Source organism: Acromyrmex echinatior, chromosome 10 (genome assembly GCF_024713525.1).
Source record: "Acromyrmex echinatior isolate Ae372 chromosome 10, ASM2471352v2, whole genome shotgun sequence".
Taxonomy (NCBI): Eukaryota; Metazoa; Arthropoda; class Insecta; order Hymenoptera; family Formicidae; genus Acromyrmex; species Acromyrmex echinatior.
Genome location: NC_141861.1, coordinates 2792936 through 2810658, shown reverse-complemented (window position 1 = coordinate 2810658; position 17723 = coordinate 2792936). Strand labels below are relative to the sequence as shown.

Here is a 17723-nt window from a genome sequence, read left to right as displayed (position 1 = left end):
AATTTTTAAAAGTTGGGATCATGGTTGGAACTGACAGCTATTTTGTTTATGACATTTCAGTCATAAAAGCGTCGGGAACAGTACCGTGTGATATTATCGACGAGATGATTGCACAACTTCAGATTATTTCGAGATTTAATATACAGAGTATAAGGAAGACGTATTGGATGTTCAACATTTCAGTTGAAATAATCCATATGCTATATTCTTAACTATGATTCTTAAACAATATAGCAACAATAATATTTCATATGTACATAATTACTAATCCTCTTTATATAGCAATAAACGTGAACTCGTTTTACGTTTGGTCGGATCGTAGAGATTATCGTAAACTCTACAATCAGAAGTTCTTATGCTCTCTTACAATTAAACTTTTTCTCCTTCCGCTTATATTCGCGCGTCAAAAGAAAAGTACGATAGACCAAACAAAGAGGATATGCTGAGTGTATGAGTTCAATCGACAGACTATAAAAGCTATGCGTTCATTATTAGTGTGACTTCTAATCGTTACAACGGTTAGTGCTCCGCTTTTTTTCGTTTCTTTTTTCACCTAATAACTTATTTTCCAACAGATGATTGAAAAATGTGACGAATTTAAATTATACTAGGCCGAGTGTAAAATATACAATATATTATCAACTTTTCTTACAAGATAATACAAAATTAAGAGTGTCCCTTCCAATTTTAATAAACTTTGGATATATTAAAATATATAAATAGACACATATTTTTTTATAAAAATATGTAAACCAATATATATATCAATATATATACCAATATATATATAAACCAATCAGTTTCTTTCAAGGGAACTTCACTCTTTTATCATGCGGCTCAACGTTTATAAAAAAATCCTCTTATTTTTTATCTATATTTTACATATTTAAAGCTTATTAAAATCAGAAAGGAACACTTGGCATTCCCTTCTTAGCTTTATAGCTTATAGCTTATAGCTTTAGAGTGTAAGAAATTACTCGGCCGTCCAATTCTCCGATTTAGTGGCTAAGAATTATAACATTAGTTCTTTGCATTCATTAGTTCTTTTTCAATCTCGTTAAAAAATATGAAAGACGCAAGCATACCATCGTCGATATGAGATTCACGATAAGATTTTTTTAAGTATATATGTATATAACAAATTCTCGTCTAAATAATTAATGTTGTCTTGATTAGAATAATATCTCATTCCACTCTAACGGTCGACTTGAGATCTCGTCTCATTGACTCATCATAACGTATTTTCGGTACGCTGTTCGGATTGGACCCAAATTCTAAAGCAATGGATAGAATAGCGTAGATTACCAGAGAGTGTAGGATACACGCTTATAGAATTATTTCACATATGTGTACCATAAATATCGAACATGATCATAAATATACGAATAGGATAATAGTAATAATTGACTAATTTTGGTTTTACACGGACATAATCCCTAATTGCTTTATCCGTTAATTGGTATATCGTACTCCTAGAGCACTAATAAAAATTTTCGTTCAAATACTCGTAGCTTCTAATCCGATTAACGAGCCTAATTTCGCAGTGGGTCCAAGCTCTCCAAAGAAAAGTCATCAGTTCCAATGCACAGCCCTCTACTAAAGCCATCCTGAAAATTTTTCATCATGTTGTAACCTATTTAAAGAACCAATTAAAAAGTAAGGACTGCATGTTTCACCTTCATTTCCAGCAGCTTCTTATCCAGTAGACCGATAGCATTTTCCAATTCTTGTTGGCTAGGATTAGATGTCATAGTCGAAGCTCCGAATTCTCCCATTTCGAACGGATCCTTAAATTCATTCTTCATATTTAAAGTTGGCGTAGGATTGAAAGGAATGCTACCAAATAGATCTTCCTTGACTCCGTTTTGACGTCTCGAGTCTTTCGTCTTTGGTGGTGGTGCCACTGGAAAGAAAAAAACAATGTTCTCAATGCATACATCATAAGTTAATTAATGTCCATAAATTATACATATACTTACGCAGGGGCGGAGGACTGATTGTGCCGTTAGATTGTGAGAAGAAGTTTGATCCCGAAGATATCTGACCATTAAGAAGCGGATTATTTGATTGATGATTAGCAAGACCATTAGCTGCAGTCTCATAAGCTCTTGGGTTGAAATCTTCCTCAAACTCGTCCATCAACAGCCCTTCCAATTTGGTGCCAACCGACGGCATTGGTGTCGGCTCATTCCTATAAAAAATAAAAATGAAATTAAGAAAACAGAAGTTGATGAAATTTACAGTGATTGTTGACCATACCCCATGAAATCATCGTCGAAATTCGTCTCGAAACTTCTCGGCGGAACTGGTGGCGGTTGCTGAGGTCCATTAGACGTATTTCCGTTACTGTCACTCATATTCAACAATGGCTTGCTAGTCGTACCATTGACCTGTGATGAATCCGTAGGAGCTCCAGGTACGTGAAGAATATCGGGTATATTATGCTGCGATAGGTATGCCGACACATCCGCCTAAATGAAAACAAAAACATAATTGAGAAAGATCGAAATAATCATTACATCATATTACGTCAAGAATCTTATAAAAAAATAAGTTTCAAATATGTTTTTCTAACAAACCGAGCCTTTAATAGCCGCCACATCTTGCAATCGTTGCCGATAAACGTTGTTCTCATGTTCAAGTCGTTTTATTTTCTGCTGCAGCACCATACAACGTCGTTGCGTCTCTAGATCCTTGCCGGATGTTTCCAGGAACCTCCTGTAGGCGAGATCGAAGGCTTGACCGATGGTCAGCGTGATCTCCTCGGCTAGTTTGTCGCTGACGAAAACGAAGCATGTATGCCTCTCCGCGTCTTCTTCCTTCGCGATAAAACTGAAGAACTTCTTCTCTCCTTTATCGTCGGCGCAGTATGAAATTCTATGTAACGGATACTGATGCATAATTCGCTGCAAGAATAACCTTCGATCAAACGATGTCCAAGTAATCAAGCCTTGGATACGAGCGTGAATACGGAAAGTAATTGTCGCATAAAAGTTAATTCTTCACGTCGACAACTGGCACCAACCTTAGGCGTCGTTTTCGTTTTCGGTTCTTGTATCGCCACGCCATCGATGCTTATAGTGAGTTCGACCTTCGGAGTTTTCGTGCCTTCGCTCTTCTTGAGTTGCTGATTGAATTTCAATTTGCAAATCGCCTCCTTAACGACCTCGATGCCTTTGGGTTGGTCCACCTCTGTGCTGCCCAAATACTAAAATATTAAGTCGTTAATAGAGAGATGACGACAAAAAAGAAATCAGTATGCGCAATAATTGTTGTACAAAAACAGAAAAAAAAATCGACGCAGCATGGGAAATACTGTGACGCATCTAAAAAAAATTCACGTTAAAAACACGGTACAAATGTACTTATTATTAATGACGGTCTTTTCTTAGCGCATTCCTTCGCACTCTGCATATTTTTGCATTGTAATCCTTGCAAATTTTCCGCATACATTTGTAAATTAGCAGCGCACGACATCTCTCGTCAAGGTAATTTCCAAAAGAATAGTTGTCTAACTACTTACAGATAAGTAGCTGCATGTATATTTAAATCTTTTACGTAACCAAAACAACTAAGAGTTCCGGATATCTTTAAAAAATTTATTTATCAAGAAAGATTATAGTACGTAGATTACAGGAAAAGAAATTACTGACAAAAAATGAAAATATTGATTATGACCTTTATTGCAACTCGCAGAAAGCGAGAAAGGAAATTGGATATACATAATAATAATAATAATAATAATAATAATAATAATAATAATAATAATAATAATAATAATAATAATAATAATACATCGGCAGAGAAATCCTAATCGATAATTAATGGAACTGCTTGCAATCACTGTTACATTTCACAAACCGAAAAGAAATGAGACATTTCGTAATGACATTTGGAAATAAGACGCACATCTAACGGAAATTTACGCTGCATTCCTTCCTCCCGATAAAATATTTATGCACTTTAATCTTATACGAACGACGCGATAAACGTAACACTGACAAATTGCGCGATATTATCGTGTTACTATGACGTTTCACTGCGTAGCTTAATGATCTTTGGATACTTTTATATCTCCGATCAAATTACACATCTTCTTGAATGACGGAATTGTATCCCGATCACTTACGCATTGAATCTGATCGCATTTTCCATTTTATTTTCCACTTATGTAACAAAAGTATAAAATTTTAACTCTTTCAGAATTATAAAAAATTCACATAAAAATTGCTAAATTTTTAAAAAACTATTCTTAATTAAAAAATTCAGATTTATGTTTTTTTTTCTCTTAACCTAATGAGAAATTAAATTCTCCAGTCAATTAAGATATATTAGATATATTATACACGTGAAGAAATTTTTCTTCAGTAGAATATCTTCCAAAAAAAATACAGAGAGAACAGGATCGCAGAAACCTAATCCGGTTAGAGAAAAAGGCATGTCTGGACATCAATTTCGCTGTTTCGTATTTAGTGGTGACGACACGACACTCGTTTCATTCGTGAGATAGTGAAATCTGGCCGCTCGCAAAGTTTCGAAGTTCAACGAACTCGTGGCGACGCGCCGGTTGAGGTCTCAGCGTCTCGAACAATTCATCTGCGATATGCCGGTATTCGTATTCACGAGGAAACTTACGTACGTGCAGGTAACAGTTCGAAACGAAAGGTAAGCGGTTGCAAGTTGCACACTTTTTCCGGGTGACGCGAAATGAATGAACGCTTCGAGACTAGGATCTTTTTTTCTATTTCTGTGCAAGTCATTAAAAAATAATGAGATTCCACAATCGGCTAGAAAGTGTAAGTTGCGAGTTACTTTCAGTTTTTACACGATTATTTCCACCTTTTAACAACCGAACGTTAAACTCCTCCCATCGTTAGATTCAACCTGAGTATCTTTACGAGACATCTGAGCCTTTCGTTTCCAGACTTACGATTTCTTCCTTTGTTACAGGAAATATTGAATTTTTACTAATTAATTATCGGAAATTCTTATATTTCTATGAATCTGCTTTCTAATAAATTTTGGTTCAAATAAATATAATAATTTGTCTACTGTAGGGCATTAAAATTCAATTAATTGAAACATATTTTTTTTCTAGAAACAATAAAATAATGAAGAATGTCTTTGTTCTCAATCAACTGCCTCTATTTCCATTACTCTTCCGCTTATTGCTTAATAGTTGCCAGCAATTTCTCCGGCTTTTCCCAGGCCGTACACGATGCCTCGGCGTTCCACCCAACGAAATAATCAACTTAGCTTAATTACGCTCGTTAGCAACGGAAGGTAACTAGGCGAACGCACGTCGACAAATTCCACGAAAGCATAATGGATATTCTGCTCGGTGAATTTACGAACTCGATGAGTGTACCGGAGATAAAATTAAAAGCGGAAAAAATAGGATCGACGATACGCGTCGCGACGACCTCGACCTTTCATTCCGTCAGTTTCGAGATACCGAGAAACGGTGCTAACGATGATACTCGTAGCTTCGTTGTTGTTAATCCCGCGATGTCGCGACCTCCATCAACGTGCATACGCAAGTTTCGTATCAATAATCAAGGGTATTAACAACATCCTTTTAAAATGGAATCTTAATAAATCATTTGTTAAGATTAATCTTTAGAGAGTAGAGATCTATCTTATTTTTTAAATCTTACAGCTTTTCTTAAGTAAGATTTGTTGTAACTCATTAGTTCATTATATTTTTTGACTTAAAATACTATTTTAATGCAACATATACAGTAACTTTTCCGTCCTGTAAAGATTCAAGATTCTTTCATTGTTTTATAAAAATCATTACTCCGAATTTTTTGATACAAATTTCAATGCAAATAGTAATTTGCAAAAGCAATCGTTACAGTTCTTCGTGAAAAAAATTCAGGACATAAATAATACCTTTATAAGACAACGTGTTATCCTAATACGAAGAAATCCTCGCAGTATAGAAATCGTACAATACCTTGACTAGGTAGGCGATGTGTCCTTTTTGGAGCGCATCCGGTGGGTGTATCCAGTTTCTACTTGTTCCTGTGAACAGGAGAGTTGTCGGGATGGTTTTCAACCTTTACCATAACAGCGGCGAACCATATTTGCTAATACTAGTCGCGATACACTGGAGAGTCAGGTTACTCACCTCCATTTTTGCTCGGCTGATTTTTATTATTCGCCGAATTCTGCGCCCATTTCAGTAATGTCGAGTTCCTCATGTTGTCGGCCTCTGATTACAACCGACTCTCAGACCCCTCTGCAACACAAGTTCCGACGAATCGCTAAATTAGCATATCGAAGAATTACATTTTCAATTCGTAAATAGCGCACAATATAATAAAATTACATTATTTCTGAACGTAGAATAGTTTAAATATACCTATATAAATTAAAGTAATTAAATTTTCTGAATATTTAAAATATACATAAAATTAGCAACTAAAAATTGTTTTCTATATTAGGTTTTAATAATTAGATTTAATATACTGTATTTAACTTCTCTTTCCGGTTCTAAAAAAATATGACTCTCATAAATATAATTTTAAACGTATATACGAGTACTATTCTTTCGCTGTTCGTGACAGTGAAAGGCTTATAGAGAATGACTGTTTATGAAGATTTCAAGGGGACTGCTGGTCAAACGTCAAAAGCCAACGCCAGCGGTAATTTTTCCTTTCCCTCGACATTTTATGAGGTGGAACGTGAGTTTTGGACTCTATCCAGGTTACCATTCTCTTCCTATTTCCATCATCACGCGCACCGCCTTCGCCTTTATTTGTGCCTCGAAAATCATTCTCTAACTACGCACTTAAAGCTCCTTGCGACGCAGAAACTATCACGTGTATCACCGTGGTCAACGAGAGCTCGTGACCAAAGAGTGGTCTCGTTTTGTTATAAAAGAGCAGAAATGTATCAAACAGTATCCATGCAAATTTGTAATATATGTATAATTTATAGATAAAAATTTTTTAAATAAATTCTCATCTTGTAATTTCGATATAAGTAATTAATCTAATCTCCAGTAATGCACGTTCTACATATTAAATTTATACAGGGTGTATCTGAAATAACACTCACTAATCATACAGTGCTATTCTTAATAAAAAAACTGAGTCAAAAAGTCTTCCATCATTTTGCAATTTTGGTAATAGATAACGAGATACTAATTTCTAAAGATTGCCGATTAAATGATAAAATCGATATATAAGACAATTTTAAGATATCTTTCAGTATTACTTATGAAATATTTTGAAGATATTTCTTAAAGAACTCTTAAAGATACCTTAAAGTTGCCTTATACGTTGATTTTAGACCTTTTGCTCATTGGGTAACTAAAAAAATTGCAAAAATTGCAAAATGGTAGAGGATTTTTCGACTCAGTTTTTTTGTTAGGAATAGCACTACGTGATTAGTGGGCGTTATTTCACATACACCCTGTATATGAAATATAAATATAAAATTGATGTTATTTCATAACAAACATTATTACAACCTACTGTACATTTTGCAACAATTATAATTGTAACATTATGTTATTATATTAGACACAATTTTAATCGCACTGCTATGAATTACAGTTCTAGATTGACGCGGCCCTGAGAGAGAATGCAACGAGAGCGTGCATTCTGTCCTCTCCTTGCTCTCTCATTGGAAACGATTGCAGTCGCGAAATCTTTGTTCGACGTCTCCCGTCATTTCTCTCCTCCCACCCGCGTGAGATCCAGTTCTCTTTATCATTCCTATCTGAAGAACGCGATTGAATCTTTTGACGTAACGAAGCTTATGTATATTCATAGAAAATCAGGTCAATTACATGCGTGTTAACACGCACATGTATATACAAATCAAGTTTTCTCTCACGCTCGAAGTGTTTATCTGTCGCTCCTGAATGTCTCCCGTGATATATTTTTCTTCTTTCTCGAGAAATGATTATTATGATAATTTAAAAATAAATGAAGGATCTCATTAGGTCTATTGTTTCTCGTAGGTGCCATGGACACACAGAACCGTGTGAAATCCACTTAAAGCATAGACGATTGTTCGCGGAGTACCAGTGGTCAGCCTTGAAGACGAAGGCTAAATCCTTTCGCGTTTCATCATCTTGAGTATGACACCACCTCAGACTTCGAAACATTAAGTATCCAATTGGATCAAGTATGCGCAAATAGAGACATCAGATAAAGTGCGATCGGTTATGTCGATATGTTACGTTATATAGCACGTTTTGTTGCGTATACATCTCTCACTGATTCTTATATCCATATTTTTATTCCGCAAATCTGCATTCTATTACTGATCTTATACGCGACAATTCAATTGATGACGTGTATCAATTATCTTGAATTACTCCTGAGTGAAATATTTTTATGTTAATATCAATTAGTTCATGGAAAGGACGATTTTACTGAAATGTCTTAAAAACTTTAGCTACGAATCTGAAAATAACTTTGCTGGATCAAAATAATACGCAAAATACTCAAACCGATTGCTAGAATGCCAAATTTTTTGCAGCATCGCTCATCACATTTAGATTTCTAGGAATTTATTTAAAATAGTCCAACAAAATTTTTTTTGGATCTGTATTTAATTAATTAGATACTTTAGCAAAAAATCGTTCTTTCAGAATATGTTAAAAATTTGAGAAAGACTAGAATTAGCTTATTTGAAGAACAAAAAATACTGAGACGAAGAACGTAGTTAATGTTTATTTAATTAAGCTGACTATACATCAATATGCGAGGATTTTTAAACTTATCTCAGGTAACTCCAGAAATTTATGCCCGCGGAAATATTTGAATATCTTTTTGCGCGCAATGTCAATTTGACTGCGTAATTTCACGGTGCGTAGGCGCGTTTGCGCGAGATTAAACGGCTTATCTACATACACTTTCCTCGAACAAAAGAGGAATGCAGTCTCCCGAGGATCCATCCGTTCCGATCCATCCGGAATTCCGATACCACCTACAGCCGCATCTGAACGTGAAGACAGCCTGGGAATAGAATATTTTTCATTCGCGTGAATGAGACCGTCTGACGTTTGCAGTTAATTCGGCAATGAACGCAATTACAAGTGAGCGGCCGAGACTGGAATCTTTCCGCTCGATACGCGCGAGCGAGAAAGTCCAAGAGCTCGCCGAGACGTTCTCGGATATGTTTGTTAAGCTGGCGTAGCCACTAACACGAATAAGACAAGAATTTAAGTATTTGTTATACTGTTAATTTCTTACTTTATTTCCACTTTCGTTGTGCTGGTCTGTATTTAAAGACGATGACTGTGCTAGATTAAATTTAACGGAATCGTATAAAGAAGACGAAAGAAAGAAAAATACTCAAAGTAATAAAATCACTAATTTTCTAATAATAATTTTCGTTCGATTAATTTTGCGTTATATAAATTCCAATAATTGTAAATGTAATTAATTATGACTGTGAAATTATCAGATCAATATTCGTTTTCGACAAAAAAAATTCTGAATATAAAATAAAAAATAAAAAGCCTAAGATAAAAATACATAATGAGTCAATAGCATAAAGATCACACGAATTCTTTTACCAGTATTAATGTCTATTAACACTAGTACGCAGGAATATCGCAATGAATAATTAACGAGTATTTTATCAAGTTAGTCTCGAGCATCTCTGACACCTGATTGTGAGCATGCCGTGATCAACCGTCAGTCATACGATATTAATGTCACATCAACAACACGCATTCAAGGATAATCACATTTTGAAATGTAAATCGCGGGTAAATCGCGAGTATCTCGGGAGGACGAGAACAGGTCGAGGTCTTCGACGAGATCGACTCGTCGCGGTCCACTCGGAAATGGGCGCAATCGCTTTTGTACGCTCGAAGTGGACGAAGTGGACGACGGGACGGCCGGTGTCCAGCGGCCGTGCCTGGTGCCATTTGAGAGGCGTTTAAGCGCTGAAAGGTGGAGGTTCGGATTTAATGCACGACTTCCTATTCCTCCCACGTAAGCGCAAAGAGGTTGCCCGGTCCGTGCGAACGGATCATGGCGCGGATCTGTGCCGCTCTCTTTCTCCGGTGTGCGATACATCAAACTGCCATCAAACGCCCCCGTTCCTCATCTCTTCGCGTGTTTTTTCTCGCAGTCGCCGAGTGCATCGCGATTACGATTCGCGACGGACAATAGTAGTTATGAAACAATTAAACCGGCATTTTTCCGCTGATCGTAATCAACAAGTAAAAGTAGTAATCACGAGTCCTTGATGATTAAATATACATTCATAATAATAACTATGTGTATTCAATTATATAAGATTACATTGTAGGTATATGGCGAAAAAGAAAAATATAAGATATAAGCGAGTATGTGTTATTAAATCAATTAATGTAATGTAATTTAAGTCAAAGCAAGTGTTTCATAAAATGTTTGAGGAAAGGATTGATAAAATAAGAAATGGATAATTAATTAGTCGAGCGATTACTGCTAAAAATATTAGACAGTATTAATATTAAAATGTTACTAAGAGAATATATTAAATTTTAATAAATCTGTTAATATAAAAAAAATACTAAGTTTTAATAAATATTTATTTGAACAGTGCCAACAAAGTTTTACTTGTAATAAATAAATATTTACTAAAAAGAAATGAGTTGAATTAATGGTTCTTGTAATAACCAATAAACATATATTTAATAAATATTTATATTCAAACAAATTTATTGAATACAAAAACTATTAATTTGGATTCAACTCATTTCTTTTTATTGAAATACTTATTTATTATAAATAAAGTTTGTTGGCACTTTTCAAATAAATATTTATTATAATTAAAATTTAGTATTTTTTCCTCAGTGAAATAACGAATAGCAGTGTGCCACAGTAACATAACAGTATTTCACATTGCGCGTGTAACAAATGAACTTTCATGCACTCTGCACTTACAACAGGATCAAAAGCAAAATCTATGTTTAATATTTATACATGTATTCGTTAATAATAAGATAGAAAACTGCACGTGTGCATGTTGACACGTGTCGACCCTTCCCTAATAAATACTTCCGATACGTTATAATACGTACATAATAAACAGTTGTTTCCTCTTTTTCCTCTGGATCCCCCGCATCACTGTTTTCCTATACATATTTTTTCCATCAATGCTACATGTTGCAACTATCTCTAATTGACACGATCGTCAAGTTCCTCGCAAGCGCTTCAAGTTCCCCTGTGGGAACCGTGAAAGTTGCACGGTTGTGGTATTCGAGGAGCTTTCATAACGCAAAGATGTGCCGTTACAAGATTCAGCTCGCAGCAGGAAAAGTTGCTTTACAATTTATTACGCGAAAGCGAACTCGGCTGCGTTTATTAAATGCATAAGCCCCGGCTGTTGTGTGACGCGCGTGTTACCCGCGTGAGTTGCGTACGTTAACGTGCGACGAGGCCCGATTCTAGACAAGCCGTCGAAGAAAGTAGAACCCTCACGCCGTCGTCATGCACGACCGCGCATTGGCGCGATAGCAACTTCGCGAAACCAAGATCGCACACGAGAGGCATGTCTCGCGGGCGCCTACATCCGCCGCGAGTAGATTATCCGTGACGTTTCACGATAAGAAGGATAGAAAGTATCGGTTTCTGCGCCAAGCCAAGGTATCGGCGTGCCACAATTAGGCAATAATCGAGAACGGCGATTAGTTGAGTTTCCTCGACACGTAATTATCTATTAATAGCGCGACGAGCTTCGTACAGCGCTACACACTTCGTATACATAGACGAATGTTTTTTTTTTTCTATTCTCGCCGAACAAATCTGTGAATAAACTATTCATAGGTTTAAAAAGAAATGTAAATTATTTCCATGGTCAACGTTCGTTTTATTTAGGGAGAGATCCTCAATAAAAGAATCTAGACGCAAATCGCAGCTTGGTATGCAGGATAGTAGTTTTAATGAAAATCTTTGAGAGAGGAAGACGTGCATTTACTATTTCTTTTTCTTTCTCATTCGTTTTTTTTTTTATCTATTTTTCTCTCTTTCTTTGCTAGGAATTGTTAAATGGCAATCAAAAGTGGCTTTCTCACATTCAGACTTTTAGAGGGTCTCTAGTCTCTAGTTTTACCCCCGGAAGCGTTCAATCATTCGTCGCGGGGACCAACAAAAGATATTACGACTACCACGTGTCACGCGCGTTACCGTATTTTACATGCATGACACGTACAACGAAGCAAATAGATAGCGGTCCTTTCACGAACGTAGGGAGCGACGTTCGTACGGACTCATCGAGAGCACATCGAAATTCCTCGTGTCAGGGAACGTGAGGCGATCGTGTCTTGACGCACGAATGAAAGGATCCTCTATTCGACGCCACTCGCCGGAAACACAAAGAAAAATCGTGGCCACACAAAAGGCCCTGCGCTCGAGGGAAACGTTTTCACACGAACGCCACTCTTGGGTAATCGGCATTACGACAGCGTGATCAATTGATTCAAATGTACATCGAAATGTACATAGATTATTTTTTCAATGTTCAAGAATAAGAAAAGCGAGAGAGGATAATCTAATTAATATTGTAATGGAAAAGAGCGGATAGTGTTATTAAACGCTATATACACTCCAAAAGTTTGACGCTTTGGGGTTAGTTACTAAATACTATAACAATGTGTTTTTTAACAATGATTTTTCAGATCTAATAATTTTATTATTGGATCTAAATTGTTAAAAAAATTGTTATATATATTTAAGTAATTCCAAAAATGTTTAATTCCAAACTTTTGGCCTAGAATGTACATATAGCGTTCAAATTAAATACGTTATGTATTTATATATGCTTTTTCATTACAATATTTAACCAGACTATCTTCTCTCGCACATTTTCCTATTTTTGAAACATTTTACATTAAAAAATAACAAATCCCAAAAATATCAATTTTTCCAAACTTTTGGCTCGGTGTGTAAGCCATGTGCGGTTTACGGATCGCATATTATTCGTTCAAATGCGTCGTCAAGGCTAATTAGTCATCGTAGCTTTTGAATTGACAGTGACCTGTGCACGTTCATTTTCTGTTCAATCGCTGTTCTCAATGTCTTTAAAATTTATATACGAATCTCAGGACGGAATGGCGATTTATTGATAATGTGTTTATGAAATTTAATAAATATATACGCACAATTATTAAAACAGAATCGTATATGTTCCGAGAGATGCTATCCATCACAAGTGATATTAATAATAATCTCTAGACAATCTAATCAGACATTCCATCAGAAAGATGCGCCACAAAAAACGTATGCTAATAAACATCATGTGCGTTGTTGATATACTGAAGCCGCACGTGGATATTGTAAGAATAAGACGAGAAGAAGAACGCACTGGATTCAAGGATAGCGATATCTACATTAATGACGATATATTACTTGAAGCATGAAAAATAGCCGAGTGATAAACGATGCGAAAATTAAGTACTGCATAATTAAATCATAAGAATATGTAAACAAATCTCATAAAAGTTTTAATTTATGACCATAGGACTTTACTCTTACAGAGAGTAGCAAACAAAGAATTACAACTCTGGCAAATAGCCGAAGACGAAACGCGTTTGCCAAAGAAGGAAGCATCATTTCTCAAGGAATAATATCAGAAAAAAAGAGAGAAAGAGAACGACGAAAGAACGAGAAGTTGAGAACCTTCAGTTATGATTCAAACGTTGAAGCTGTTATTATGTCTCATTTTCTTAATCGGGCTGTTATCCTCGATTCCTCAGACAAACGTAAGGTTAGATATTCCCGGGTTGCTTCCGGGAATGTGCAACAATATTAAATTACCAATTGCAATTCTAGTTCATTGGTATTCAATATAGATAATTAAGGAAACACGATACATCCGGCTTGAGAGAGAAATGCAATTAGCACAAAATTCTGGTTTAATATATCTGAATCCCGTTGTGAATTTACAGAATCTAAATAACTCAAAATAGTCATAATTACAATCAACGAAGAGACAATAAGTGTGCCTATTTGTTGCGTCCCATCACCAATACACTTTTGATATCATTTAAATCGCCGACCCATTTGCAAATCATTAAAATGTACAGTTATCGCGTACAGTTCACGTCATGAATAATGAATAATCATGTGCGTTTCCTCCGAGTTAGATATCAACAACTTTCACTGCCAATTTCGACCATCAACCAAACCTTTCGTCGACGGTCTTGTACGAAGCTTTTACATTCTCTTAATTAATACAATTTTATAATAGAATTCATATCATCACAATGTTACTCTCTAAAACTGTTAGAGTGAATCTCACTCTGAAGAGAGTGAAACTTCCTATAAACTGAAACTTGAGCCACTCTTTATCAAGACTGAATTCAATTTTCACTCTTTGGAATGAGATTCCATTCCAAAGAATTTAGAGAATACATTTTTACTTTATTCTCTCACAATGCGAATCTTTAAAATGTCACCTACAAAAAAAATTATAGTAAAGATCCCAACTTATTGTTAAGAGCGAGCACATGTTCATGATTTGTCCATCGAATGGACCAGGTTTTCTCCTTCCTTCGCAAGGAAAAAAAAAAAACTTAACGACAAACGTAAGAGTATCACTCATCTAATTGCTCCATTGTGCGATCGTTGCATCGAGTATCATCGCGTCGCGAGTTCCGCGCGCGGAAAAGCGCGACGTGTCGACGAGAGAAACGCTTTCGCGGAATTTGTAATTACCGACGACACTGGCACCATTAGACGGCCGTTAAATACACAGGACATAGGCGTGAAATCGCTCAGCGTGCATCTAACCCCGGAGTATATGGTACGTGAGGCTCATGCATACGTTGAGGCGGTGAGTTGCATAACGTTCAAGGTGAAACTCCCCCACCGTCAACGAGACAATCGCGTTTCTCTGCTGCTGTAGCTGCAGCTGCTGGCCACCCATCGGCGGTGCCGGTAGTCAATTAGTATCGCTGTTAATTCAATCTCTGCCTCGCCTATGGTAGATCCGGTCGACCGACGGATTGATGATGAAGTGCCCATCCGAAGCGCTGTACCGAGCGCATTAAAAGCTGCATCGCGTTCCTCTCTCTCGCCTATGGCGAAACAGGAATTGATTTTGCTTTAGAGAAAATTTTACCGCTACTTAGAAGTCCATTAAAAGAAGAATTGTTTAATTAAAATTGATTATACCTATCCGATTGCAATTACATTTTTACTCCCGTCTGTAATCTGGATCTATTTTTTAAATTCAAGTTCTTTACAGTTCTAGGCTTTCAAAAAAATTCAGAGTTACTTTTCAACATCTCTATATTATCGAGTTTTTTAATTACAAACCTTTTTTTAATAAAAGTTAAAATTTGAGCAAAAATAAGAATGAAATTTGAGTGAAATTTTCACTTGTGCAGACAAATTTAGATTGCAGACAAAGGAAATGACAATGTAATTGCAATCGAAGGGTTAATAAAATAAATGTTTATTGAATTTGTATTTTAATGGAGTTTTAATACAGACAGAAGGGTTAAATATATTAAAATAATTCGAACGTCTAATAGATAATGTAAAACAATGGCTGCATCTCATGGCTGTGACATAAAAAACGATTCATTGAAATATAACAGTTCAATTTCTTACGTATGCGCATATCGAGAGAGAGTCGTGCGGGAGATTATTATTGGAAACGTTCTTTCTTGGAGGACTTTCATTCGAAAAATAAAAGCAAATCCTCCGAGCGCGATCTGCGGCGAGCGGAACGCAAAAAGATCCGCAAAAAGATATCGCAGGCTCGTGCCCGTGAGTGAAAATTCGATTTGCATAGAAAGGATGACGTGGAAAAGCGCATTAAATGCGCGCGGATTTCTTTGCGAATCATTAGCCGAGAATCCATAGGCCGTACTAATCGCCACAGAATGACTATGACGTTCAACGAGGTAAACTCTATTTTTCCGGCGGATGCGGTCAATTAGAAAATGGCCGATCGCACTTTCTCCCAGGTTCCTGCGACGCCTTTGGAGTTGTGGTGTTTAGAAAAAAATCTTGTGGGTCGTGACCCACATGGCTAACCATGACGACTAGCTTTAACCTTTCTTTCGTCGTAAGAAATTTCCCTTAAGATAGAATGCAATTTTATTTAATTCGTAAACTACTTTTGTTGACTGTTACGAGTTTAACTGCTGGAAGATTAAGAAACATTGGCACTTTCGCAAAAATTTCATATCTCCTTATCTAACCGCTTACATGGCTTACATCTTTATGTATGACCTATTTTCATTCGGCTCGTTAATGTTGTTCGATACCAGCTGTTCATTAAGTTTCTCAGCATTTCGATGTACAACAATGTGTTCTCTTGTTCTTTTCGCTCTACATCTGCCTCTAAACATAATGCTCGCAAACATAATAATTGTCTCACAGCGCTTACGCCAGTAATATATTGTGGGTACAAGTGCCCAGGTAACAAGTGAAAAGAAGCGTCTAATTCCCATACCAAACGTAAAATGTTCTATTGTATACATTACGTGCACAGGATGTGCCGATGGAAAAATTTTCCGCTTCCGCACAATGATGAATCGTGTCTGAGAGAAGATCGTACGTATATAGATCAATCGTAGCGTCGTTGATAACAAAAACGAGATTCGTGTGAACATTATTTAAAGGAAACGGTATGCATTACTTTTTTCGCGTGTATCAAGATTCGTGCCGTTTTAATATAAATTAGTTCTCATGACACGACAATGGATATATCCTGTATATCTATGTATGTGTTAATTGAATAAAATATGATTTGAAATTTTCACATATAGGTACACTTTAAATTAAACGCGGAAAAATCAATTTTGCTGAAGTGTCTAAAAATTTAAATAGATACAGATTTAAAAATAATTTTGTTGAATTAGACTGACAGAATTGTTTTCAAAAAATTTAGAATAATCAAATTTTGAATAACAAAGCTTTTTAAATTAAAAAGTTAGAAAGTTTTTGTAAGTTACATATCATACGAAATATTTTTCTTGATATATCAAAATAATTATGTAGGATGTTCAAATATAATGAGCAATGCTGCAAAAGTTTTAACATTCAAAGCTTTGAACGTTCTATATAATTATTTCAATGGTCTAACAAAAATTATTTTCGAATCTGTATCTCGTTAAATATTTCAGCAAAATCATTCTTTTCATGAATGGATTCAATCCTAAGTTTTATAATTACATTTAAAAAATAAACTGCATGATATGATATTGTACATTGGATAAAAATTATCTAGCATATATTTTTCTAACTAAATATTTAAAGTGACTATGTGTATCTCCCATAATATTACCTTATAAGAAAAGATAAATGTTACTTTATATCAGAAAAAACGACCACGTTTCTCAGAGATAAAACACGAAACGCTGTGCCCTATCTTTCGATAACACACGTATTTTTAAGATAAAATTGTGGAAAACTTTTACGTAGGTTCACAGAATTTTCTCTAGAATTGGATTCCGTGTCTTGCATTACGAGTATGTCGTTACTTAAACGTGTACAAATAGAACTAGAGATAGTTTCGACTTTGACGAAAGCACGACAAGTCGTAAAATTTCAGGATTTTCGTATATTCTGAGTGTATTTTAAATTTCGCTCATTTGACACGCGTTTTGATATTGTCGTCTTCTGTTTTCCTAAATCATCTCGGGAAGATAAGACACGATTGAATTGTCAAATAAACGTCACGTCTTAATCTCTATCGACTTTGACATGATTGAACACTTCACATCTATTAATATTGATCACCATTGACTTTTG

At 35.7% G+C, this 17723-nt stretch overlaps 1 protein-coding gene across 2 annotated transcripts in view; it reads right to left on the bottom strand.

The window, feature by feature from the left end:
• Window positions 1–117: 117 nt before the first annotated feature.
• The window catches only part of LOC105152977 (PTB domain-containing engulfment adapter protein 1), a 35302-nt gene continuing 17696 nt past the window's right edge, over window positions 118–17723 (bottom strand). For both annotated transcript variants that reach the window (XM_011067559.2, XM_011067557.2), the window contains exons 2-9: window positions 6134–6244; window positions 5960–6027; window positions 3026–3208; window positions 2580–2906; window positions 2260–2471; window positions 1980–2191; window positions 1677–1903; window positions 118–1607 (exon numbers count right to left, since the gene is read on the bottom strand). In XM_011067559.2, coding sequence (XP_011065861.1) covers window positions 1533–1607; window positions 1677–1903; window positions 1980–2191; window positions 2260–2471; window positions 2580–2906; window positions 3026–3208; window positions 5960–6027; window positions 6134–6206 — 1377 coding nt within the window. In that variant the 5' untranslated portion in view covers window positions 6207–6244 and the 3' untranslated portion in view covers window positions 118–1532. The remainder of the gene's footprint in view (window positions 1608–1676; window positions 1904–1979; window positions 2192–2259; window positions 2472–2579; window positions 2907–3025; window positions 3209–5959; window positions 6028–6133; window positions 6245–17723) is intronic.